This window comes from Pygoscelis adeliae, unplaced genomic scaffold, assembly GCF_000699105.1.
Source record: "Pygoscelis adeliae isolate BGI_AS28 unplaced genomic scaffold, ASM69910v1 Scaffold98, whole genome shotgun sequence".
In the NCBI taxonomy this organism is placed as follows: domain Eukaryota; kingdom Metazoa; phylum Chordata; class Aves; order Sphenisciformes; family Spheniscidae; genus Pygoscelis; species Pygoscelis adeliae.
Window position 1 is genome coordinate 4,543,815 of NW_008825547.1, and position 27,978 is coordinate 4,571,792.

The window sequence follows — 27,978 nt, forward strand, 5'->3', positions numbered from 1 at the left end:
TTTCCTTTTTTCCCCCCCCCCCCCCAGCATTGGCCCCCCCCCAGCTTTCTTTAAGATTTTTTTTTTTTTTCCCTGAGCTTCCTCAGATTTCTCAAAGCTTATGGAAAATCCACATTAACAGCACACAAGTCTCCTTTGCCAGCTCTTAAAATTCTTGGATGCAAGCTATCTGGAGCTGCTGATTTAAAAACCGCCTTACTTCTGTTCCTGTGTTTAAGGCTTTCCTTAGCTGTTGTTAGAATTTAGTGATATAAATATGGTTTTTTTCCTCTACAAATGTTGAACAGAAATTTATCTGAACTTCCTGCTTTCTCTGAAATACACTATTAAAAAAAAATCCTTCATGCTATTCACATGGATAAATATCCATTGTCAATAAAACTTTTTGCTTACCTTCTGAGTATTCTGTCATTCTTAGCTTCTGATTCATATTTTGTATTATGCCTGTTTTTCCTTTGATTACATATTCATTTTAATGTAGGTTTTTCTCCGCGGCTAATGCTAACCTCAGTTATGAGGTTGTGAGTTTGGACATATAAATATACTGTTGGCATATGCTTTTTAGATGAATCTTCCAAGAGTGTTTTCCTCATGTCACATAATTAAGCAGGTAAATGATTAAGAAGCAAGATATGCTTTTAACATGACTTAGTAGTCTGTAGCAGAAACAATTTAATACCTAATTTAATCATTTATCACTCAGAACATTGTTCCATGTGCATTCATGACACTTTCTGACTTTGTTTTTTATAGATTACTGGGGGGGGATGTCTGCCTTCCTTTGACCAGTTTGTCCTTAAGAAACAGTCTTGAGTAATGATCTGAATATTTTGTTATCCATATATTTTCTACTAGCTTATAGTAAAATCAATTAGATTCAATTTATGCTTCCAAATTAGTAATTCAGTTCCTATTAATCAAATATGTATGTGTAGGGAGTTAGGTTCTTGTCAGGTTTTTGGTTCTTTGCTTAATTTTAGCCTGAAGATCTTTACTTTGTGCTAAATGAACGGTCACCTGACTCTTTAGCTACTTAATGCCATTGCATTTAATCTTGCTCAGTTTTGCCTGGGAAGACTTTTTTTTTTCTCCCCTCTGTGACAGGCTAAATTATACAGTTTTCTTATCCAGAAAAGATGTCCCAATATTCTACAAATCTAAATCCATTTAGTCTAGATGTCAATTAATCTTTGTGTGACAAAAAGGATCTTGGAGGAGATCTCCTAGATGTTCTTGTAGTGCTAGGGCAGTCATAATTCAAGAGTAGATCCTGGTATGAGTCTACCTGTGTGACTGAAGAGTTAACTGAACGAGCATGTGCCTGCTGTCACTCAGCATCTTCTAAAGTATTGTAATAACTTCTCGAAATGGAGGCTTGTGCTGTCGTCTGGTGAATGCTGAACTCTGCACCTTTGGGTGGTTCAAAGGACGGACATATTCCCCAGGCTTTGCAAATTGGCTTGTGAACACCATTCTTCTGAGTAGATTTATTCTGCTTTATTTCGCAAAGGTGGCCTGTGGATGGTTTTGGCAGGGCTCACAGTAGCTTCCTTAAATCTGCTTTGTCATTTTTCATAGTGATTACTTGATGTGGGCAGCTCCCTGGAAGCTACCTGGGTTATGCCAGCCTAATGCCTGTAGTCTTTGCTTTCAGTGGTGATTAACATATTGCCAAAATATATTCCTATTTACTTTGAAAATTACTTCCTTCTCCGAGGTCTTTGAAATCTGAACACACTTTTAAAGATTTGTTTGAACTTCTGATCATAAAAATCAGTGAAGCAGGATCGTACTTGAGGCTTCTCAGGAAATCACCAGTAGATGGTGGAGTATCTAAACCAGTCAACAGCAATCCAATGACAGCTATTTTCAAGCCCTTTAAGAAAGGCTTCAGCATCTGCTTGGTCTTAATTGTAGGTATCTGCTGATCCTCTTGTGTTAACTTGAAGTTACTCAGTCGTATCATGTCTCAGAACTCTCCTAAGTTCTTTGCTCAGCAGTTAGGTAGTACCTGCTAATACCTCTGTCCTCTGTAGATTTTGAACATCTGTATTTACTGTGTCTACAGCTGCCTCAGCTATTGAAACTTCCAGAAAACCCACTGGAACTGAAAATATCCCCTTTTTCAAGATTGATTTGTGTAGTTGGGTAGTTGCTAACCGGCAACTAATGTGCTCTGCAGGTAGCAGACAGACAGAGCGCACAGTGCATGAGCACCAGTCTGCAGCTGGAGTTCTCATATTGCACCTAGCCTGTCCATTTTAAATTTTCTAAATTTTCATGCCAATTCTGGCATAAAGAAAGATCACCATATAAAAATGCAACCCCCCTCAAAATACTGGGCTCTCTTTACCTTAAAAAATTTTTAATGTAACTATGGAAAGCATAGACTTTCCAGAACCATGACTCAGAAAAAGAACAGTTGTGCTTCGATGGACTCCTTTACTGTTGAGAAATATTGCTGCAAATATTGATCTTTAAGAGACTTTTTCAAGTGGGCAGCATGAGCTTCATAATTATTATTGCAAGCACTTTCCTTCTAAATACGTACTTTATGCCTGACAGATAATACACTTGGCTTCTAATATCAACCTGGTTAGAGCGTGACTTCCCCAAAACTCCTTTGTCAGCCTGTGTTACCCTGTTCTTCTGACACAAATCACAGTGACAAAAAACACTTAACTGCTAATATGCTACAGCATTTCTAGTGACACCGTGTCTGTGGTACATCACTGCAGCATGTCTGTGAACACTCAGGATTGAAACAGGATTGTACATCTGGGCTGCTTTCAGGAGGATATTATTTGAATTTGTCCTGCCCTAGTTCAGTCTTAAGATTTTTTTTCAGATTGATGAATTATGTCTTCTCTGCTTGTCTGGAAGCATGTTTGTGGCCTCTCCACTCCTTGCTCTGCAGATGTGATGCTTCTGTCAAATTTGTAATAATGAAACAGCAACTTTTTGCAGAGAATAACTGTACAACTCTCATAGTCTTGACAACACCGAGGCAATTTATTGATTAGCAACCTGTAATTTGCCAGTAATCAGTGAACTATATATATTGTGGATCAGTATTGGCAATATAACAGAAATCACAATCCTAGATGCTTACGAAGTGTTAATAAGCACCTACAAATTTCCTACATACCCTTCTACAACTGATTCCGCTTACGCATTCACACAGGTCTGTGCACATCCCCTCTCTTGCAAGAAGTGTGGGTTACAAATGCATACTCCCACTTTTGGGAGTGCAGATTCCCCTGTTTCTAAATCCTTGTTGGAGATGTGGGCATATGTACCTGTGCAGCTAATCCACATGCCGGTGAAAGCGTACCCTGTGAGTTCCCATACGCGCTCCTGAGAGGTGGGTCCCTACTGCTACGCCTCATCCTGTCAGTCCCCCAGCCCGTACTGGGAGTGGGGTGGCAGCTACTTAACCGTGTCCGATGGGGAGGATGCTGTCCGGCCTTAGAAGTAATGATGCCTGCTGCTCTGGTACTGCTTTCCCACCCCAAGGTTTCTTCCAACAATCACAAATTCTCATGCTGCTTTTCAAGCTAACTTCTTTTCTCAAAAGGCTCTTGGTAGTTTAATCTGGGTGATCATTGTCTTAAGCAAGCTTTGTTATTGTTAATTTCCTCTTAGCGTTATCAGGTTTTGGGCAAACATCCTCTCAGAACATGCCAATTTGGGTATTCTGTTCACACACACTATTTACACTCACATTCCTATTGTATCATCTGTTGTTATCCAGGCCACATTACCAAGAGGGGGGCATGCAATTCCTGCACAAAAAATCCCCAGCATCAGTCCAGTGAAAGCAGAACTAGTGGACACACAAACAAAACCGGTATTTTTGCATCCAGTTTTCATTTTGGAAATCACCTTGGAAGACTTCATGTGTGGAAGGGTTAATCAAGTATAAAAAATATATTCCAAACTACACAAATCTCTCCAATCGAGATTTGGCCACTTGAGGCAACACTGCTTGGCACAGTTTGTCGTGATCTGGTTTACTTTGAAAAATAGGCAGTTTAAGATGACCACAATGGTTTGTAGCACATGTTGAAAAGTTGCATCTAGTCAAATAATATCCACGTGACTCTCTGAATGCAGCAAGCTGTTTTATCAACTGAATTGGAAATGGCTTCTAGGGTGCAGATTGGTTTGCTACATTTACCTCTCTGGCTTCTCTACAGGCGCTTTGTACTCGGAGCGTTTAGGAACTAGTGGTACATGCTGGTGCGTACGAACTCTCACAATACTGTGCTAATAAAGACTTTGGAGTTGTCTTTCCTCCTTATGTCTGCCTCCTGCAAAGACTTTGTGGGAAGCTACCAGCAGCAGGGTGTTTGCATGGTTGGATGTCTGTCCTTCAGGAAGAAAAAGTTGATTAATTTTACAACAGTTATGTTTACCAATATCTGTAGTCTACATATATTTTTGCCCATGACCCTCTGTCTACGCTTTTAGAGCCCAGTCACTGATCACATTTTTTTCTTCCAAAGACCAATTTAATCTAATCTAATCCTTTGGCGAGACAGAGTAGGAGGGAATTGTTTCACGGTGCTTGTGCTGCCTCTCTATCATGGAGCAGGGATAATTTAAGGACTGATCCTGACCTCATACTGCCTTGTGACTAGAGGAAAAACTTCTCGATATAGAATGTATCACTGCATCATAGTTTGGGGTTTTTTTTTTCCTGACAAGTTTTTCCTCATCTCTTTAAGATTAGTTTCCTCCTTGCAATATGCTTGATCCAGCTGGTTTTCAGATGATGAACATTTGCAAGCACAAAATTTAGCAAATGCTTGCCATAGATGATGAGGAGAAAGCAAGGGGGAATTGCCATCTTGATGGTACAGGACTATTAGAGCAGGATATTAGTTTCATCTCACAATTTTATCTAGATTACATCCAGGTGTCAGATTGACTTCTGTGGGAAGAGATGCCCTTCCCAACCCCGGGGTCTGTAAAGAAAGACTAAAGCCAATTCAGTAATGCTTCTCCTGTTGTACCCTGACCCTGTGTGAACTAGCCAAGTTAAATTACTCAAAACCTGACAGAAACAGGAATAATAACATAAAACTTAGGACCTGGAACTAAAGGAGATACTGTGGTGTTAAAGATGTGCTTTAGAAAGAGGAATTACTAGCCACTGAGGAAATCATTACACTGTGATTGTTCAGAACAGCTGGTCGGATCCACAACGTAACATGAAAGTGATCCAAAAGGCATCAAATATTAAGAAGTTTTGGTTTCAAAGGGCTTGCTAACTTCTCTAAAAAGCTTATCTGGCAAAGCAGCAGCTGCAGCCTACTATGTAGAAATTATGAGCTTGCGGTAGGGGGGCAGGAACAACAACCGTAGAGTCTGTAATGCTATTTCATAGAAGATCCAGCCGTTCTGTTTAAGAGAACAACTTACAGGAGAGTAAAACAGGTCTGTTAAATTTGTCTTTCACCTAAATATACGGCAGAAGCTCCTACTTCACTTGTAATGGAAACAGGGCTTGTACATGTCCTTCCACACCAGTCTACAAGACATCATTGTTACAAATATGGAATATGGTTTGGTTAGTCTCCCAGGAAATACTATAAAATAGAGAAGTTTTTCCCCTGCAACAATCACTTAAACGTTGTAAGAGAAACTATACATAGATGCACATGATCGCACTTCCAACATTGCTGCCTCTGTGCACAGTGAAAACTCTAGCAACAGGTTTTCCAGGCACAGATCAAGGGGAGCAGTATTGTCTACTGGTTTACAACCGAGGAGAAGATAGTTATTAGTGCTTAAGAGGGTTGTGGGCAAGCTTTCGATTTTTAGGCAAATAAAATTAATTATTGTGGTACACACAGAAGGTGGTTTTGAGCACGGTAGCCATGCCTCCTGAAAAAATTTCAAGAAATACTAATACTTGTAATTTTTTCAGCATTATGATTTCATGTTTTTCTTTTAAGTACAAAATATGTATACTACAAAATAATCTTTCAATAATTATGACTGTTGGAAGATGTTTCTGAGATCACCCAGCAGGTACTTCGTTCTATCAATGGCCCCCTTCCCACACCCTTACAGCAGGTATATTTGTTTTCTGAGAGTCCCTTACACGTTCAGAGGAAGAACTGCTTCTCATATGCTCTTGTGAAATGTTCCTGATGTGAGGTAGAGCCAATCACTTTGTTCTGGCAGGCACAAATGCTTATGCTAATACCTAGGGATTGATTCTCCTCTTTCCTGAAAAAAAAACACACAACACACCTTTGATATAGAAAACTGAGATTTTTACTCTTAAAATCTTCTGTATATAAAATAAATTTCTTTTCCAATGAAGAACCTACCATTACTTGTGTGCTAGTATACATTGCCGAATCATTTGTGTTATTCAAGTATAGCACTAACTAATCATCATCATAATTAGCACATAGTGCAATCATCAAGAAAAGAAAGAAAAAAACTCACAGACACATTTGGGAGCTGGTAATGGTTTGCAGAGCATTTAAAATCAGCCAGTTTTTCATTTTGATGGGCCAGGACAGTTGGGGTTTTGGGGTGCTGGGGCTGGGAGTGAGAGGAAGGCTATGCTTCTTTTAACTAAACAAGAGACTCCTACGACCTGGCGGTAATGGGTGACCGCTCTGAACTGAATCAGTGGCCTCATCTGATTTTAAGCACTGGTTCAAGACCTTAGTTTAAGTCGTATGGGGTTCTGACAGTCCAGTGGGCAGGTAGGTCTAGCATAAAACACAGAAATTCACGTGCCAGCATGAGCTTATTTTTCAATGAGAGCTTCACTGATTGAAAGGCTTGTAGCAAGTAGGTTCATTTTTGAGGGTGTCTCCCCCCTCCCTGTTTCTGGCTTGTCCCATTGCGTCCTCCAGCCACCTCCCTTGCCCCCCTGTGCAAATGGCTCTTTCATGCTACCCTTGCTATGATTTGTCAGGTAGTGCTAATTTTTATGGCTAGGACATTTTTTCAAATGCTGCTTGCAATTCAATACACAACTTTTTAAACAAACTGTGCAAGCGTGAAAACGTTTTAAAAAAATTTAAAGAAATTTACTTCCTCTGAAAGTTAGCTGTTGAGACGAATGATTAATTACATTTTGAGAAAATCCTTTTTCTCCCCTTTAAGTTAGAAAACATCTAACAGCAATCATTTCACTCCCAAAAGCTACACAAGGATTGACAGCTTAAGGGAGGTCTGGAGAAGTTCTGTCACTTTCTATACAAAGAGAAATTTGGGTGACATTCATCTACTGGCATGCCAGGGCAATGATACATTCCTTCAAAAGCTTTGTGTGTGGCTTTTGTGTTACCTGCAAAACATTTTAATGGAACTGTTAGATAAGAGGGAAACAAGGATGTGGCCAAAGTGTATGATACCTCTCTAAACTTACTGTGGTATTTAATATATACTATTAACTACTATGAAAAAAAAAATCCAGCCTCCCCAGCCTATCAACTCCCATATTTACAGTCAGCTTTTTTACTATCTCTGTTCAGGTGCAACTTTCTATACTTGTCTCTGGGGCCAGCTTCACTCGTGCCATATCTGAATCAAAACCCTTTGACCGTTTTTGAAGTAAGTGGCTGAGAAAAATACATGGCTTGAAAATAAAACTGGTTTTCCTTCCGCCCTTTTGGGGGGAGTAACTTAAAAAGAGCTGGACATTTACGTTTCCAGTTTGCAGCCTACTTTGCTCTTTGTAGCCTGGCACATGTGCAGTAGAATATTTATTAAGTTATGAATTACCCTATTATCCCAGGTGCCCTGCAAAGGCAAATGCAATCACCTCCCTGCTCTGCTGAACACTCAGGCTATTGAACTTCAGGCTGGGTAGGGAGCGTAGCTCAGCCTCGTGCTCAGAGAAGTCCAGGGGCGGATGGTGCCTCTACTATCGAGTCGTCCCATGGCATCCTTAGCTGATGGCAGACTGGGATAGACGCCAGTAGACTTTTTTGTTCCATTTGCCTTCTTTAACTGGTTTTAAGGTTTTTCATTTGACAGGCAGACAAATATTTGGCAGCTGGGTTAACTGAAGCATAGAAAGGGGCTCTTTGAGCACCGCATTAAGGTATTTGCAGCAGATAAATGGCTAAAATAAAGTATAAGTAAAATGTTCAAAGTATAGTTAATTCTAAAAATAACCATTCATTTTCTACCCCTATTTTCATCTTTGTTCTAGTGGATGAATTTATAAACACAGATGCTAATGCTGCAAAAATTGATATACAAGTCAAATACTAAGCATCCACTTAAGTCCCACTGAATTTACAAATATTTGTGGTATATTCTGTAAAACATTTTTTTTGTTTTCTTTGCTACAGATATATCTTACTACAGAAGCAACCCATACTTCTCCACACTTATGTCTTCATGCTTCCTATCATACCTTCTGTATTAAGGATGTGCCCACCTCCAAGTTACATAGTATTTTTATCATTTGAAGATAGTGTTGTTACCTCTTTCTTTCTGTGTTGAGATAAAGCATGGCACCAAAAAAAAGGGGGGCAAAAAAAAAAAGAATATGAAGTAAGTGAGCATAGAAGAAGCCTCCAAGGAAAGAGAATCAAACAGAACAAGCCAGGAGCAGGGCTACAGAGGCTCCGTGTTGATGGGAAGCCAGAAGCTATGTCAAAGAGAAACAGATAACCGTTCCCCACTTAATTATCAAATATGTTTAACTGTAATACTCCCACCCACCCCCCAAATAAAAAGAGTAGCACCAGAATTGTAGCTCATGCTTACTTTTTTAAAAACTGATTATGAAATGCCTGTTGATATTTCTATTTGGGAACCAAAGACACTAAACCTTCAGTAATAGCTATAGTAAGTGAACGGTAATACAGAATGATAAAATTACACTTCTGTGCTTTTTCTTTTCCTTCTTTCTCATTCTTCCTAGAAACTGTTTATTACAACTGCATACTTCCCATGCTTCTAGCCATCTTTTCTTGTATTTCTTACAATCACTTCACTGCTAAAGTAACTGTTGAACTTCACAGAACTCAAGAGAGCACGTGGAAGCTACTTTTCATCGTGAAGAAAAGCATGAAAAAATTTAAGTTTGTAAACCCATTTCAGCACTAACTAGTATTGGCTCTTATTTGGGGATTCAGTTTGAATTAGATAAAATTACATAAAATCTCTTTCTTAACTGCATCCTGTCAAGTTTTGCACATGTGCCCATTTGAGCAAAAAGAGGAGACACGTGGAGGAGGTTGGGGGTGGTGGATGCCATTAGTTATAAAAAAAGAAAAAAAGGCCAGAATGAGAACTTTTAATTTGTGCTTTCCCTTGGTAGACAATGCTATCCATCTAACCAAGAAAGCACAAAATAAAACACTTTAATATGGTTAATATTTTATATTAACTTTAATGTGGTTTAATATGTACAGAGCTACTGCTCTGTACTCATGAGTAGACATGAGAATGCAAGCACTTTACAGTATCTTCTTCATATGTTCTTTCTGAAATTAGTAAGTGCAGCCAGATTCGGTAGTTAGGTACTGGGAGATTGATGAGAACTAGCTGAAGTTTCCATGCGGGCTGTGGTTACCCTGGACTGCTATGAGGCAGGAGCTAACCCGCCTGGTTTTGAAGAGTTAGCTCTCAGTGCTGCAGAGCTGGAAGTTTGAAAGGCAGTTTGTGCTACTTATGAACAGAGAACATAAAACCAGAAAAACAGCTTACCTTGAGAAAATGGCCACTGTGACATGGCATCCCAGGGTCCCAGAAATGGCACTTAAGTTGCTGCTATAAAAAAAAAACCAAACCAAACCTAAATACAATAATAGTTTAGTTTCCAACGAAAATAATTACATCAAGCTGTGGAACGTGGTTGATGGTAAGACATGAGAGATCTGACATTTACCAGTTGGGACAAATGAGGCTTTGTTCCTTCCTAAGAGCACAGTCAAGATGCGTGGTCGCTCTTATTTGAGGAGGTCCAGCCTGTTCTTAGCACCATTAACTCGTGCCCTGAATAGAGCATGCCTGGCTGCTAAAGGGCTGGCGGCCACAGCCCAAAGACATGCCACAATACCACTGTGCCCAGACTTACACTGATGGTGCATCATCTGAACCTGTGCAATACTGGATCCCATACTTCTGAATTTGCTAGTCCCTACAGAGCCAGTCAGGGCATGAATGCTAGTTCAGCCTTTCAAACTCATTATGCTTTTATATATACCCTGCCAAGGCATTTAGGCCACAGAAAGAAAAAGTGATGTCCCTTTTTATATTTGATTGGCTGGATGATTGGGGCAGCCGTACAAAGGATCCTCAGCACTGGCTTCACAAGTGTTTCATGCTCAGAAAGCATATTGGTAAACTACAATTACCTGGTTGTAGTACTTTCTCCAGGCCTTCAATAAATCCGTTTAGGCTGATCAAACTGCTGGTGATCAGTTCCAGGAACGAAGAGAATAAATAAACTAGGTACAAATAACCCTTAAGGTTTATTCTGACTTATAACTATGTCTTGCTAACCATCTGGAACTGTGTTGCATACCTGTGTATGGGGAAGGAGAGATAAAGAACAAAGCCAGCTTCTAGAAAGACTTAGGGGAAAATCTGGATGAACAGAATCCCGTAAGAGTTGTAACACAATTGTCTGCAACTGCTCTGCTAGCATCATGTGCCTTCTGCTAACATTTTATATGGAGGTATGCAAGTGTGACAAAGTTAAAGAGCAGTGTGCAGCTATACTCGTTAGCTTTTATGCCAGCTTTAGAAGCAAGAAGGCATCTTTTAAAAACCTGAAGCCATGTCCAGATGAAGAAAACGGAAAGGATAAAACTCTGGTGGATTAAATATAAAAATAGATCGAAAAAACATCAAGGAACTAATATAAACCCCATAATTTATAGTTTTCAGAATATCAAGAACAAGCAATCTGTCAAGCCTCTCTGATAGTTCTACTGATGTCAAGTTTTTAAAAAAACAAAACAAAACAAAACAACCCTAATCACTGAAACCTGATCCCCCCCAAGACAACAAAGCCATTGCAAAGAATCAAAGTGTGTTCCTTGCGTGTGTGTTGTCCCTGGAGGAAACACAAAATAGGCTCATGCTAGAAACATTTTTGTAGGAGAACTCAGGAGCTGTCTGAACTTAAAGCATCTATAAATGTTATTATAATTGCAGAACTTTTGTGGTTGGAAGGGTCCTCTGGAGATTGTCCAGTCCAACCCCCTGCTCAGAGCAGGGTCAACGAGAGCAGCTTGCTCAGTACCGTGTCCAGCTGGGTTTTGAATATCTCCAAGGATGAAGACTCCCACGCCTCTCTGGGCAACCCGTTCCAGTGTTTGACCCCCACAGTAAAAAAGTTTTTTCTTGCATTTAAATGGAGTTTCCTGTCCTTCAGTTTGTGTCCATTGCATCTTGTCCTGTCACTGGGCACCACTGAGAAGAGTCTGGCTCCGTCTTTACTGCTTCCCATCGGTATTTATACAAACTGGTACGGGCTCCCCAAGACGTCTCTTTCCCGGATGAACAGTCCCATCTCTCAGTCTCTCCTCACACGCAGAGGTTCCAATCCCCTGATCAGCTTAATGGCCCTTTGCTGCACTCCTGGACCAGTACATCCATGACTTTCTTGTTCCGGCAGAGTCCTGAGCCGGCCACAGCGCTCCAGACGCGCCTCACCAGTGCTGAGTGAGCAGAGGGGAGTAATCTCTTCTGGCAATGCGCTGGAAGAGCTGGCAACAGCCTTTGTAGCACACCCCCGGATGCTGTTGGCCTTCTTTGCCGCAAGGGTGCATTGCTGGCTCGTGTTCAGTTTGGTGTCTGCCGGGAGCTCCAGGTTCTTTCCTGCAAAGCTGCTTTCCAGCCGGTCGGCCCCCAGCCTGTACTGGTGCGTGGGGTTATCCTCCACCGGGTGCCGGACTTCACAGTTCCCTGTCTTGATTCCCATCGGCCGTTTTCTCCAGCTTGGTAAGGTCCCTCTGAGGTATTGACCACTCCACCCACTTCTGTATCATCTCAAAACTTGCTGAGGGTGCGCTCCGTTCCATCATCCAGGTCATTAATGGAGATGTTAACCTGTACTGGGCCCAGTATTGATCTCTGGGGTATACCACCAGTGACCGGTCTCCCACTGGACTTCATGCCACTGATCACAACCCTTTGAGCCCAGCAGCTCAGCTAGTTTTCAGTTTTCACTGTCTATCTAGCCTGTACTTCATCAGTTTCTCTATAAGGATGTGATGGGAAACAGTCCTGAAAGCCTCACTAAGGTCAAGATGAGCAACAAACACTGCTCTCCCCTCATCCAGCAAGCCAGTCATCTCATCGTAAAAGGCTACCAGGTTGGTCAAGCATGATTTCCTCTTCATAAATCCATGCTGACTACTCCCAATCACCTTCTTGTCCTTCATATGTTTGGCAACGGCTTCCAGAATTATTTGTTCCACCACTTTCCCAGGGATTTAGGTGAGGTTGACTGGCTTGTAGTTTTCCAGATCCTCCTTTTTGACCATCTTGCAGACAGGAGTGACATTTGCTTTCTTCCGGTCCTCGGAAATCTCTCCTCACTGCCATGACCTTCCAAAGATAATCAAGAGTGGCCTCACAGTGACATCAGCCAGCTCCCTCAGCATTTGTAGGTGCATCCCATCAGGTCCCATGAGCTTATGTCCGTCCTGCTTGTCTGAATGTTCCCTAACCTGATTCTTCTCTACCAAGGGTAAGTCTTCCTTGCTCCAGCCTTCTCGTTGGTCTCAGGGGCCCAAGATTCCTCTATGCAAACCTTCCCATTAAATGCCGAGGTGAAGAAACCACAGAAGAGTACCTTGGCCTTCTCCATGTTGTCGCCAGCTCCCCCGCCCCATTCGTCAGTGGGCCCAGATTATCCCTAGTCTTTGTTTCGCTGCTGATATATCTGTAGAAACCTTTCCTGTTGCTTTTCACATCCCTTACCAGATCAAATCTGAGACTGGCTTTTACAACCCCATCTCTGCATGCTTGGGCAGTGTCTCTATATTCCTCCTGGGTGATCTGACCCTGCTTCCACCTCTTTTATGTTTATTTTTCACATTTGAATTTTATCAGGAGCGAATTGTTTATCCTTGGACACATCCTGCCACCTTTGCTCGATTTCCTGGTCATTTGGGATGGACCAATCTTGAACTTGGAGAAGGCAATCCTTAAAACTCAACCAGGTATCCTGGGCCTTTCTTCTCTACAGGACCATATTCCCATGGAAGTCTTTAAGAAATAACTTAATGATATGATTGACATCTGTACAAGACATATTAGCAGATACTATATTAAAGGAATTAACAGACACATGGAGAGATAGGACTTCTTTGGGAGCCAATATTGCTTTGGTTGGAAGGAGTTGTGCTTCACAATTGTGTTGAATTGTATTGGAATTCTTTAGGAGCACCAACAGCGTGCAGATAAGGAGCTGGTTGATATGTTTCCCTTGGGTTTCCAAAGGTATTTGAAAAATCCTTCACTGCAAACTTTGTAAAGGTACTAAGTAGCCATGTTTAAGAGAGAAAATCCTGGGCTGGATGAGTCAAAAGATAGGAACAGAGGATAAAAGCAAAGTGTCAGTTCTCTCAACTAGAGAAAGTGCCCAGTGGTGTTTCACAAGGTTCTGTGCTGCTCAGCACATTCATAAACAAAGTGCAAGAGGGTGAGCCATAAGATAAACAAATTTGCTGATTTGAGTTATTTAGGACAGTGAGTGCAAGGGCCAGCTACAACCTGGCAGAAGGAAATTCAAGGTAAATTGATGTAAAGCGAGGCAAACAGGCAAAATAATCCTTATCACATAAAACACTGGATTCTGAGCTATCAGGCCTGAGATGTTTCTTGATTAGTATTAACTCAGTGCTCACTAGCAATCAAAAAGAAGCAAATAAAATCTTAGAAGTTACTTAAAAATAGAGAACATCATTGTGATAGCAGACTATGACGTGCCTACATCTTGAGTGCTGTGCAGAGTTCTTATTCCCTCTCGAAAAAGAATCCAGTAAAGCTGACAGAGACATCTGCAGAGCTGATTATGCTTCAAGAGCAGGTCTTGGCCATCCAGTATTCTTCTGTCAAGTATAACAGAGAATTTGAAGGGTGCTTGATTTTTCACAGACTCAAGTAGCACTTATTGATGCTAAAGTATCATTAAGTACAAAATATCAAGTTTCTAGCGGTTTAAGCCACAAGCTACCTAGATTGGCAAAATAAATACAACGCATAAGCATCTAGGAACTACTAAAAAACCCTTTAACTCCATTTTTTATTATATTCTTTTGAAGACTGGAGAAACATTTTTATGTAAGCCTTGATGTTAAGGTGAGGCATGCCAATGGCTTTATCCGACATTCTATCTTACATGCCCTCAGCTAATAATTTTAAAAGGTAACTGGCTTATTATGATAACTTTTATAAGATATTTCTTGTTTATTAAAAGAAGTTATGCAACATGAAAAAACATAATTTCTGGTTCTATAGCAGAATTATTTTGACAGAGAAAACACAGGAAATCTGTTCCAGAATTTACCTTAGGTTTTTTGATGCCAGCCGGCATCTTACAGTTCCACTTAAGGGGGACAGAAGAGCAAGAAATAGTTAAGCTTAGATATGCTTTATAAACCATTAATTTCAATGACCAACCCAAATACCATGAAGACCTACAGACTCATCTCAGATTCACATAGTTGCTCATTTCCAGGATTTCACGGGGCTAAGAACAGATGTATGTCAGTAATCTGGAAACTGGCTCAATTCCTTTGGGATTTTTTTCCAGAATGGAAGCAAGGGGGAGGAAGGGGAAAGAAGAAAAACAATTTGACTGAAACATCACTCTTTCTCCTGTCTTAAAAAGAAGTGGAGTCTTTGAGCAGAAAGGGAATATCAGCTACAGCAGTCGGACCTTTGTAGCTCCAGATAAGGGTTGAGATCTCGACAGATCTATAATTATCAGTTCTGATAAATCAGGGATCAGAGCTCTTTGTCTTCAGCATCGCCGACAGCACTTCCTCTCCCAAACACGTTACAACCAGATTAGGAAAGATAGTAGATAAGACATAAGCAGCACAGAGGATAGTTCAATAGCGTATGCTTTGAGCACTGGCAGAGTATCATTATTACTGCTTTAAGCAATCTTCCTTTTCAGTACTTCCAGTATCTTGTCTAATACTGACCTATGCATTACGAAGGGCAAGTAATCCCCCCCTTACCCTGAATTATGAGGGTTTTTTTTGTATCTATATGTCTCCCTTCATGTTTTCCCAATTATTTTTTTAAACTCTCCCTGTACCTCCAAAGCCTGGGAACTTTCTATTCCACACAAAGATGCTTGCATAATACTTCAGATACTAAGTTTACAGTACACCAACTAGCAAGTTGCAACTAACACACCTGGTAGCACAGAGGTCTTATAAAAGCACAGGTTGTTAATGTATCTTCTTACTCTTAAGAGCCTTAGACTGACAGAGATTCCTTATTTCAATGGGGAGATTGGGTAGTTCACATTTTCCATTTCAGAAACAGCATACTTACTGAAATTAAGTACATCTAAGAACAAGAAAAAAACTCACTGACACTCCGTATTTATTTTTCTGCATTCATTGATTTGTGATGCATACTCATTCCTTGGTAAATGAAGAGGAAAAGCTCAAACGCACAAACCTAGCTAGTGTAAAGAACTACTCATATCTGACATTTTGGAAATACCAAATGGTATTACATACAAAGACCCTTCTAAAAGCAGCCCTTTTTTGCACTTCACTTATTTGAAAACAACTATTTTTTCTGCACATCACATTCCCCAGTTTCTCCCTGAGCAAGGCAGCACACAACAGATCAACCAGAAGAAGTCGTATTTGCCAACGTCTTGATCCTTGCCTCTATCCCCTCCCACAGTAAAAAACCCACAGTTTTGTTAAATCTCTTTATTTATAATCTTATAACAAAGCAGTTTCTTTTTTTTTTTTAGCATAAAAAAACAGCAACAAAGCCTTCAGATCACACAGGGGCTAAATTCATTATGTTCGGAGGAAAGGGCGGAGGGAAAGAAAAGTCGACAATAAAAGAAACGTTGAGAGTCCTGAGTTTTCCTAGAGGCTCCCCTTGAGGGCCCTGAGGCTGGGAAGCAACTGGGCTGCGCTCAGACGCTCCTCCACATTAGCCTTCCAGCAGCAGCTAATAATGCTCTGGAGTCTCTGGCCCACTGGTGACTCGTAGAAAACAGCAGCAGCCAGCGAAGGGCGTAAGTTATAGGCTACCACAGCATAGAGCACATACTGCCGCTCACCCAGGTAGGGCTGCTCTCGCATGACGATTTGCCAGAGGGTGATAGCAAACGAGTAGATGTCTGCTTTGGCAGTGACCCTCTCCCCCTTGAGGAGCTCAGGGGCACGGTGTGTGTACGTGCCCCCTTGCTGGCAAACATGGGGACTCTGGGACAAGCCCTCCTCCAGTTTCTGGGAGCACCCAAAGTCTCCAATCTTGCACACTCCCTGCTCAGTGATGAAGATGTTTGCAGGCTTCAGGTCCAAGTGCACAATGCCCTGTGAGTGAAGAAAGGCTAAGCCAGTCATAATGTCACAAGAATAGCACACAGTCTCTTCCATGCTCGGGGCCTTCCTTCCACATCCTCCTTCATCATCCTCACCCTGTCTCCACGCATCCCCAGTGCCATAAATTACATGGTGCAGGGTGATGTTGCCCACGTACTCCATAATGATGGTGCCCAGGCTGTTCTGGCCGGCCGGGGCACACGTGCTGGCAGCCACCACACGTACCACATTATTGTGCTGTAGCCGGGCTACGTTCAGCTCAGACCAAAAGCTCTGTCGTGATGCCAGCCGGTTTTTGCTGCTCTTCTTCACCTGCTTCACAGCCACAGTTGCACCACGGTAGGTGGCTTTGTAGACAGAACCAAAGCCCCCAGAGCCTAGGGGCTGCAGGAGGCAGAGCTGATCCCAATCAATGGAGCACCAGGCCAGGCGTGGAGGCAAGCGGCGAGTCCTGGCTGAAGGAGTTTCCCCCAAGAAGTTTTTGCTGTCTTTGCCAGGGATAACTAAGGGGCTGCTGCAGGGTCGCAAATCCGCAGATGGGGAAAACTCCAAAGGAAGATAACAGTTAAGAGGAATGGGTGATGGCATAATAAGATGGAGAAAACAACAGGCAGTTACTAAGACAAAAGACTGGAAAGTTTCCCTGACAGAAAGGACTCTCTAGTGACTTCCAAAGCCTTTTATCCTCTCTTCACCATTCTCCCTCCCACCCCTAAATGAACTGCATCTGTCACAACTAGCTGAACCCAATCAGGCTCACCTGGAAACATTCTCCTCCAACCCTGAAGTAAATCTCTAGAAACTCAAGGCAAATGGATTTAAAGCTAAAAAAAATATTAACTCACATGTATTTCACATAATTTCTAATCTCAAGAGAAAAGAAAGATGTTCTGTCCATTGAATGCCTCTAGCAAAATGCCCCAGCAGTAAATAAAGCAGTGATTGGCGAATGCATTTCACCATGGCTCCAGGCAAGAATGATCATCATCAGACGCATTAAACAGCTCGAAGTCATTGTCAGAGGGAGCAGCTGAAATGGTGAGTGCTAGCATTTAATGAGCTTATGGCAGGCATAACTGAATATAAAAGTGTGTTCGCAGAGACCTGCCACTTAAACATGACTGGGACAAGGGGGCTGGTTTGGCTGCTCAACTCTGCCTATGCAGGACAGCAAGCTTAATAGTAGCATAAAGACAAATAATTGCTCTGTATCATCCATTGGATATAGTAAATAGAATTACACATAAAGATTTGGTTGTCTTCCCATCACACCCCACGCAGTTACTACAGGTATGTATTTCATTTCTAGGTCCTCCTTAGTAAACCTACTGCTAAATTTACAGAGCTGCTCTGGCAGAAGTCAAATAAATGTAATTTTGCCTTGCTGGTCCCAGTGTTTTTTTCAGAGGGGCTTTGCTCTTTTGACCCTGCTTTCACGTATTCACAATGCTCACGCTAACTGCCTTAGTGTTTGGTACCTGCCGTACTGCCCTTCCATCAGAGCACCCTTATGGGACCTATACAGCTAAGTGCTTTTGAATATTCCAGTAAGTATCTTTCTGTACATGTTGACAAATATCTTGGAAAGCTCAGTCCCCATTTCCCACCTCCTTGCCCTTCAGATCCTTCGTCTGGATGTCAGCTTTGTCAATACGGATCCTGCCACAGGACTTCAAAGATTGGTGGTGCCTGTTTCTCCAGAGTTTACTTCTGGGCAGCCCTGGCTCTGCAGGCAGTTTCTGCAGAGTTTTCCTGGTGTTTTCTGTTCCTTTATTTTGCTTCTCCGGACGAGTAAGATGCAGCACAGATGCACTGAGGGAGGTTTCAGGGGTGCTCAGAACATGTTCAAGCAGAACTGGAGTGTGCTCCACCTTGAGAAGCGTTCGGTTGTTCACCTCAATAGACAAACCTAATGTCCCAAAGACGTCTTCTGACCCTACTCGAACTCTAGATCAGCTCAGCCAGAGGGTTTCAAAGGCATCACTCTAGCGAATCAGCGATGGAGACTTTCCCTGGTACTGCGACTTAGGACTATCAGGAGAAATTTGTCATCCAATTCACAGGGAAGCAAACCTGGACCAGCGATGAATGAGAATGGGGAATTTGGGTTATCACCTGCCAGTGTGAAACGGATAGGCTGGGGAAGAACTAGGTAAATAGGTGCTAATGTGCATCGTAGGAGTTGTTAACAAGTGAGAGTGCAAAGAGTTAGGGATGCCAGAGGGCCTCTCAATGGCCCTGGGTGGGACGGTCCCTGCAGATGGGACTGCCTGACAACACAAGGCTCCTCTTTCCTTGCCCCTCCCAGAAAGGACTCTAACAGTACAAGAGACCCCTGAACTCCTCTGGTGCCATCACACCCTGCGAGCCTTCTGTTGTAAAGCACAAGCCAGCCAGGTAATACCCTGCTGCTGCCCCCTCCGAGGGGCAGCTATCTGGCCTGCGGCACTGCTTCAACATCAGTTACGAAGGGACGCTTTGCGGGTGGGGGGAAGACCAAAGGAGCTTTAATGTAGTTTTAAATATGCAGTGAAGTAAGCCATGGAGACCATAGGTATTTTACACTCCCTTTCTGAGCAGCGGTGTGATTTTATGCTTCTATAAAAAAGTCTTCACTTCTGATCTTTGCAGAGAATGTTTTCTAGGCAGGCAAGTTGTGATGGAGATGAAAAGCTGCAATAAGCAGATGAAGCTATACTGTAGAGAGAAAGGATTTTTTTTATGCTTATTTTCTGAGAGCCATTAGGGCTCTAATTCTGGCATGGACCTCTGTGCCGTGTAGTATATAAACACAGCAGCGAGATAATCTGCTAAAAATTCTCCAAGAACTTCAGCCTTCTCATGGGAGAAGTGCACTTGTTACAACCTGTTTTCACCAGGTTAAGGTGGCAGAGAAACTTCAAAGGGAAAGTTGGTTGAGGGAAAGGAGTAGGTAGAAGGACGTGTGGATGAAGGGTCCGAGTTAAGCTGACAACTATAGGAGCACATATGGAGATTTTGAAAGCTGCAGAACACAGTAGTAAAATCTACGTTCATAAAACAGAGGGTTAGAATTAGGGCTGTTCCCAAATTTCTTTGGTTTGTCTCATCTGGAAGGATATAGCAGATCTTCCATACTATTTTTTTCAAAATCCATGCCCCCTCCCGACTCTTTCCAGTTGTCCCTTTTTCAGTAATTTTCCTGTTATCCTTTTCTGCTAGAAACCTTTCTGTTTTGGCCCTGTCATGGCAGGGATGTTGTATTGTTCTTGGGGAATACACTGAATTTTTGAACAGGAAGAGGGGCATATTTGGGGATCTAAACAGATTTAATGTAACACTGTCTTGTCCCAAGCTGACTGCTGAGGACCGGAGCAGGGGGATATCCAGTGTCTTTCAATGTGAATGCAATTAAAGCAGATATAAAAGCAAGCAGGCTTTTATTCTTCATAAACGTTATTTTCCTGTGATCCAGTTGATGACACGGCCCAGTGACTTCCCACGAGACACAACCGCTGTAGGACGTCCTTACCACGCTTCACAGCCCCGTTTAGCTCCAGCATTACCGCAGGCCAGAGGAGAGGGCCACAGTGTGGCCTGGGGAGCCATTTTCGGAGGGGAGACAAGCTGCCCCTTCCCTCCCGGCCGCCCTTCCCCAGGAGAACCCACAGCACCGCGCTGGCACCCGCGGCAGCTTCCAACCACACTGTTCCCATTTCACTATTTCCAGGAGGAAGAAGGAAGCTGTATGAACCAGAAGTCATCGGCAAGGAATGCAACAGGAACTTTTACGAGAGGGGAAAACACACACTGTGTCCCGAGGGCTGCAATATGTCACAGCTACCATAACCTGCAGCAGCAACGGTTTTGTTCCAGGGTTGTGTGTCGTATTCCTACAAGTAAAACCTGCCTGTGCATCCCACGCTGCAACAGCTGCCCAACCTGATCCGTGCTTCCAGCTGAGAAGGAATGCAGAATCAGCCTCGCTCGCTTCACCTGTTTATATTTCACTTGTATATCAAGAATATAGAAACTCTTTGTTTGCCGTTACTGTTAGTTACTACTGCTGTTCGCTGAGTTGCTGGACAGAAGAAGTCAGCCCCAGTACTGAGGGCCTTAAAGGACTGATGTGGATGTCACTGGCCACAACAGAGGACACATACCAAATCCCAGAGTTTGATTCTGATCAAGGTACATCACTCTTGTTGTGGTTCTTAACAGCCGAAGTTTTGACTAAACCAGGATAAGGACAGAACTGGGGATTGGAACTGATTTCAGAGAGTTTAAGATTGTATAGTTATATTCTTCTCCACAACCGTTACTTTATTTCTTTGTGTATTTGTTTGGTGTACCATGTAACAAACCCTTGAAGGCTTGGCTGTTCAGTGGCTTCTAAGAACTGCTTTACAGTATGGAGATAGCATTGTGTTTCTACGAAATTACTTTATAATCTTGCTAAAGGAGTCAAATTTCTCTCTTAAGTACTTAAATTACAGTCCTACTCTCAAAATAACACAGTTCCTTAGCCTGTGCCTTAGTGATTTCTGAGAGTTTTCTTTCCAGTTTGAAATCAATGTTTTCTTTTTTCTCCATTCACTGTCAGTCCCTGTGATCTCAGTTTAGGATTTGGTGATGAACCTATATTCTTCCTAACACATATAGTGTTTCACAGTCCAAATGCTGCTTCCAGTCACACCTCAGAGACCTCAAATGATATTCAGAATTGCCTGAAAGCAGTTCTGGTATGATCAATCACACAGGTGTAAGCGGTATCATTATTTGAAGCCAGCCCATACACAGGCTTGCTCTGAAGATAGGCCACTGAATAATCCATTTTTTACCACAAGTACAAGCCAGAAAAGATTCAGCTCATGTTTTAGAGTTTGGTTGTTTTGGTGAGACAAATGACACTTGGAATAGCAAATACAAGCAAGTTTTCATTAAAGCAGTCAGAGGTCAATCCAAATGCAAAGAACAAATACACCTGCAAGAATTGTGATGCTATTTTACACTGATCTTTGAAACAGAGACATAATAAACATTTAAAAAGGTTAAACCCTGATTTATAAATAATAAGGTAAGTTTCAAACACACATTGCCAAACAGCTGCTTGATGCTCTTTTCCTTTCCCGTGAGGTTACTCTGTGTGTTCAAGCAAAGGCTCTCCTTACCTGACCACACTGAGGTTTTAACTGGAGGCACTAGCATGGCAGGTGAGGTTTCACAGCTAATTTACCGGGGCCTCACTGACCACTAGTGGACCAGGGATAACAACTTGGGACCTGCTGCTATGGATTAACATCACAATTGCAAAAAAGCACCTTGAAATAAGCTAAGAGAATCTAAACTTGGGGCTAAAAATGATCAAGTGTGAAATACAGGCTCTGACCCATAGCAATACTTCCTGGCCACCCAAAGACGGGTGCCTATCCTGGCAGGTTTACTGCTGTCATATGGCAGGCACCTCATGCAGTATTTTCAGCCAAATTGTCCAAGATCGGTTTTGCGGTCTTGCCCCTGGAGCAAAGCTGACTTTGCTGGGTCGCGGGGAGATGACAAGAAGTAATGGTGGAATTTGAGACTTGTAGCTTAAGGACTAGAAAACAGCCCCAATGCTTTAACGAGGAAAATGAATCGCCTGCAGCGAAGGGCCCAGGGGGTAACGTTAGTGCTATTCTACTGCTTGGCGACAGCTGCTTTCCCAGGTACAGCAGATTTAATGCTGATGCCTAGGACTGAAATATAAAGGAGTCAGTCTCTCGCAGCAGCTCGCACAATCCCATTAACACAGGTAACGCCCAGCTCCGTGACTCTGTATTAAATACACTGCCACAGCAAACGTGGGGGCTCCCTGCAAACACCACACCTTCAGAGAGTTGCAAAGAGGGGAAGAGGCAAGAGGATCAGATCAATTCAGTGGCTCTGAAATGATGGCCTGGGTGCTCTGGTGGGCCATAGCGAATTATCAGAGGTTGCCCTAAGTTACAGAGTATTAAACCTGCCTGATTAAAATGGGTCGTACGGTTCAAGTATGTTGTTACAAGGTTTGCATCAGTGAATAAGCAGAAGCTTCTTGTAAAAATACTGCTGAAGAAAAATATGCCTGAGCAGAGCACATGAACTATGGGGCAATCCTGTAATACTTTATTGGCGTGAGGAGCCAGGCACTGACAAAATAAGAGGAGACAATTTTTAGGTGAGGACAGACTTCAGTGAGCTTGGGAGTTCAGTCTGTGTTTATTTGTCATTAATGTTTGATATTTGATATTCCTACGTTAGAGCTCGGATGTTGCTCATTTATGGCATGCCCCTTAACCATACAGAGCCTGTATTTTATTTTCACTTTCAATCTAAGTACTTGAAAGGGAACTTAAGGATTTATCCATGACCATGTGTGTAACAATTTAACACAAAGGCAACAAGCCAGAGGCGAGCTTAATTTCAAAGGCACAGCCTACAGAACTTTTCTGCTGAAATTGTATCTAATACTACACAAGGATAGCTGACAAACACCTTCGTTGCGGGAGTCTGTGCGCCCCATAGATAAATTGCTGTCCCTCATAGATTAATCAAGTATTTGGAAGAAACTCTTCCAACTTGCCTGGGAAACCACACGCTGTGTTAACTAGGAGATACCTTTACAAACTGCATGATTCATTTTGGACTTGTAAAACACAAAAACTTTAGACTTAAACTTTTTGAGGTAAACCAAACCAAACCAAAACTCATTTCTCAACTGTTCCAGGTTTGATTCCTCCCCCCCCACGCATACAGACACAGACAGATCCACACGCACACACACACATTCATATGTATATATATACACATACATCTACAAAAGTTTAAGCAACGTACCCATTTTCAGAAACTGTGACTATTCAGGTACTCTGCATTATTTTACACACGTCAAGCAGAGATCTGACCGATTTATACGAAAGCGACACTAAACCATTCTTCTTTGTACACTGCAGTTCGGTGCAACAGTGAAAATTAGTGCCATGGGCAAACTGTCAAGGATCAATTCAAATTATTTCCAAACCAGCCACAGTGTGCATTATCATAGTCCTGTTTTCAGAGTGCTCAGCTGACAGCTGATGTCTCTTCAGTCCCCTCTGAGGCAAACTAGCTTTGTAGCTGGTGATTTTGTGACACAAACATCCCTGAAGAAGACAAGGTTGTGGGATGACGATGACATTGAAGGACACAACTGTTAACTGTATTTTGTTAAATACTTACTTCTCTGAAAACATTCATTTCTTGAAGACACAGGCCATTACAACAAATAAATATAATTATGTAAAAATAAAAATACTGGGCAAGATGTTACGCCTTTATTAGGAGTAGAAGAAGTTTATACTGAATTCCCCGGGATATAGCACGCGAGCAGGAACTTGAAACTTCACGCTACTGCTGGGGTCTGTCATTGTCAACACCACTATCTCCACTGTTGTTCAAAACACAGAAAAACAGCGTTGCTGTTTACTTGTTAACAGCCCCAGCTAATAATGATAAGCAGCAGTTAATCCTCTAATACACTTCTCAAACTTTCAAGCACAGACTAAATGTTTTAATAGAGCTTATCTGGCTATCTTACTTGCTGCCTGTTTGTGATGGCAAACCCTTGCTGTGCCAACTACAGCAACTGCCACTTTGAAAAACTTAATTTCTATCCGATTTAATACAATGTTTTGATTTGCAAAGGGGGGAAGCCAACAGCATGTAGCTGCTCAGCTCTTGCTAGTCCAGCAGCAGCTCTCTATCACAGTTTTGGATTTCTCTGTCAAAAAAACCATTCTTTATCCTAGGGCATGCTTACACATGGGAAGGAAAAGGAGGAGAGTGAAGGGGGAAACTGGAATAGTCTTTCTCTTCCACTTCTGGAGGACAGTGAGACCAGGTATAGAGAATACTGAAGGACCATTTTTCTGTTCTTACGCGAGTTTTGGAACGGGGTTGTTACAGGAGAGAGAGAAGGGAAGATGCCTGCGGCTCTGAATTTACCAAGGAAAGCTCTGAAGGGACTGCACCTAGAGGTGTCTGGATATGACATAGATATCATCCATGCAACCCTATTCCACTTATTACAGAGGCTGATGGAGTTTCTAGAGGGTGTCCATTTGGAAGGAGGACATGTTAATTCAGTAATGGTGGGTGAGACCAGCTATGATAGCGAGACAATGGGATGGTTTTCTCTCAGGGGTGGTAATAAATGGTTTTGCAGGGTATTTGATATCGTAGAGCATCTGCAGAGCTTTTGACTCTCGATGTAATAAGGCCAATCCTCTTAAGCAAGTTAGAAACCTGTGACACAGAAGTGGTAAGTCAGCTCAGAGGAAAGGAGTAGGGATCACAAAAAAGGAAAAATGTCTGTGTATGGAGAAAGCGAAAGCCAACAACTCTCTGTAACAATCATTTCTCTCAGACTGGGTTACAGCAAGAAATCTAAAAAGTCAAGACTTGGAAAAGAAAGGAACCCAAAAGCAAGAAAACACAGACAATGCTGAGGCTGTTAACAAAATATATTCCGAAAAGCAATGAAAGGTGAAATGTTAGTCTTTTACTTTCCTGGCAAACAGTCTACGCTAGGGAACAACTGTGTGGAACCAGCAGAGAGGCAACTTTCTGCAGTTGCGAGCAGGCTGCTCGTCTGGCTGCGTAGCACCTCTTCCCCCCATGCATTAGAGTCAGACTTCTTCGGCAGTGTCACAGGCAGAGCCACAGGAGGTCTGTGGGATCAACGCAATGGAGTTTCTCCTGGAAATATTTCAGAGAGACAACCTAGATACTGTGTCTAGCACATGCCACACCCTTACAGTTTATCCTGCAAACTACAACAATCTACGTAAATGACTTGCCTTAATCTGAAGTGATGGAGAATCACTCACCTACGTCTCCCAAACAAGCGCTCCCACTACGGAAACCCCAAACTCACCTTCCAGTGCCTCACAGTGTTTCAAAGTGCAATTTGATGGCAAACTCAATTGTTTCCTTCAGTTCAGATCTGTCTTGTCACAGACATAGTAGCATCATCCAATTCGTTCCTTGGTGAAATCATGAAATGCAGATACTTATGCTTTAAGATTTTCTGAAAAACTGACATTTTACCAGTCATAAATTAGAAAGACAGTTATACCTTTGCAAACTCTGAATAACTGCACCCAGCAAAACTGGATGTATTCTGTGATTACTTACTGTAATCCCAAACACGCAGATCAAGATTATCTATTGAAATGCCAGGCATACGTTATTCATTAACTAAAACCATTCTGTAATTTTATTGATATATTTTGTGGAGTTCACATATTTTTGTACAGCAAACATAACACTGTAGGCCACAAGAAGCTGCAGCACTATTGTTTAATAGCAGCAAGGTATATTTTATAATCAGGGTATGTGGACAATAAATAGTCTGTTTCTTTGGATGTGAATGTTTAAAATGAAGTTCTGCTGCAGCTTCATAATGTGATTGCTATTTTACAGAGCTTATACACAAAAATATATATGCAATCTTTTTGTCTATATTTTATACAAATACAACAGTAGTTTGTGAATACATTTTAAAGTACATATACATGATAAGCAACTCGATTTCCCATATCACAGGATAGCAAATTTTAAATGCAAGAAACATATACAAATTCAGTCTGGAATGCAGGGTTTTCTGTGTTCTTTTTTTTCCTCTATTTTTGACTCAAAACTTTTATCATTAAAACATTTTAGCATACAAGTCCAAACAATTTTTCCACTAGCTAAAAATATAATTTCAGCAATCCGAGTCAGGTTTGGGTGTGTCATCATTCCCCAATATACTTTTCCCAGTTTTTGTCTAAATTCAAAGGCTTTTAGTAATATATAGTATGTTCTTCACTCCACACCATATAAAAAGCCCACATTTAATTTTAACTAGCAGTCACCTATTTTCGTGAACGAGAGCTGGGCTTGTCAGCGTTTAAATTTGCATGTCCAAAATTTTACTTTTGCAAGTGCTTATGAATACATTGTGGTGTTGCACAAAGTTCATTAATGACAAATTAAGTCACAGTATAAAAATATATCATACAACTATAGGTCTAGTATAGTCCTTTTTTCTATGGGTAAAAATACATCTGAATGAGACAGGGAGGTTTGTAGCACCATGAGAGGAGTTGTATCCCAAGTTACATTAGCAGCATGATCCAATATAACAATATTGCAGGAGTGTTTCTGAGGAGATAAACATTCACTCTGGTTCAACTGTACCACTGAAGCTTATACTGAAAAGTGTTTACATATGATTAGCAATAGTTCTGTGTCACTTCCAGGGCTAGATAACTGTTATCAAAAGACACTGCCTTCCAACAAAAGTAAGACACCCTTATTGCATAAAAGCTTTGGGACTATCCAAACACATTTTGAACTACTGTGGCGTTATTTGTACGTTGAGCGTGATGCTAAGTAGGCTGTGGTTTTAACTGTACACTGGGAGGATGCAGGATGGGCAGCTAAGCCTATACGGTTTACTACATACCAGGTAAGTACATTTATTTCAGAGGCTTATCTATAGACTGAGAAGAATACAGGATGAGCTGCTAAACCAGTGTATGAGACAGACATAACGAAGGATGCAATCCTGCTCCCCTCGACCTTTACGGATGCAGGATCAGGCCCTAAGTTAACTTCAGACAGCAGCATAGCGATGATAGGATATGATAAAAAAAAAACTGTATCAAATACTGCATGTTAAACATTTTGCCATAGTTTACCATCCAGAACTCCAGAGGACACAGTTTGCAATTGGTGAGGACAAACTCCTAATTTTTTTTGACTGGTATTCAAAATGGCGGTAGAAGACAGTGTAGTTTGAAACATGTAAACCTAGTAAAAACCATTGTAAAACCCTTAAGAAAGACACACTGGTTCTGTGCAATATAGCAAATTGATAAGAAAACACTGTAAAAATGTACCTGTTTAAAATTACAATGTCTACCATTTTGTACACAAAGCATTATACCAAAGGCCTACATATATGTAATCTAATGGCACTTGAAACAAATTATAATAAAAGGTTTTATAATAAAAAGCATAACCTGTAAGAAATTTTCTTAAAAGGTTTAGGTTTTCTTTTTGAAAGTGCTATATCTTGTAATATGTGTAACATAGAGGTTGACCAAGCTTTATTTTAAAAAATATTGGCCTATAATACATGTTTAGCTCACTAGGCAAATGATCCTGAAAATATGTACTCTTAACATTCATTATTAGCTTAATAAAGCAATCAGCTCTGGCTCATGTTTCAGTCAGTATATGGTTTTTAAAAACCGCTACTGCCAAATTAACAATAAATCACTCTATTCCACAATTTACTACTAAATAAAGCACAAGCAACAAGTACACAAAAATATATATATTTAAAAAAAAAAAAAAAAACCACCTTACTAGAAGTTTAGAAGTTGCACAAAGAGTGGTGCATGATCAGCCAGCC

General features: G+C 41.5%; 2 protein-coding genes across 2 annotated transcripts in view; both read right to left on the reverse strand.

Moving 5' to 3' along the window:
* Nucleotides 1-19,892, reverse strand: part of RPS20 (ribosomal protein S20) — a 25,000-nt gene extending 5,108 nt beyond the window's left edge. The window contains exons 1-2 of the mRNA XM_009332071.1: nt 19,888-19,892; nt 17,499-17,503 (exon numbers count right to left, since the gene is read on the reverse strand). Coding sequence (XP_009330346.1) covers nt 17,499-17,501 — 3 coding nt within the window. The 5' untranslated portion in view covers nt 17,502-17,503; nt 19,888-19,892. The remainder of the gene's footprint in view (nt 1-17,498; nt 17,504-19,887) is intronic.
* On the reverse strand, nt 16,077-17,126 carry MOS (v-mos Moloney murine sarcoma viral oncogene homolog). The gene has a single exon (XM_009332070.1). It carries the CDS (start codon nt 17,124-17,126, stop codon nt 16,077-16,079), a length of 1,050 nt encoding a protein of 349 aa, XP_009330345.1.
* Nucleotides 19,893-27,978: the final 8,086 nt, after the last annotated feature.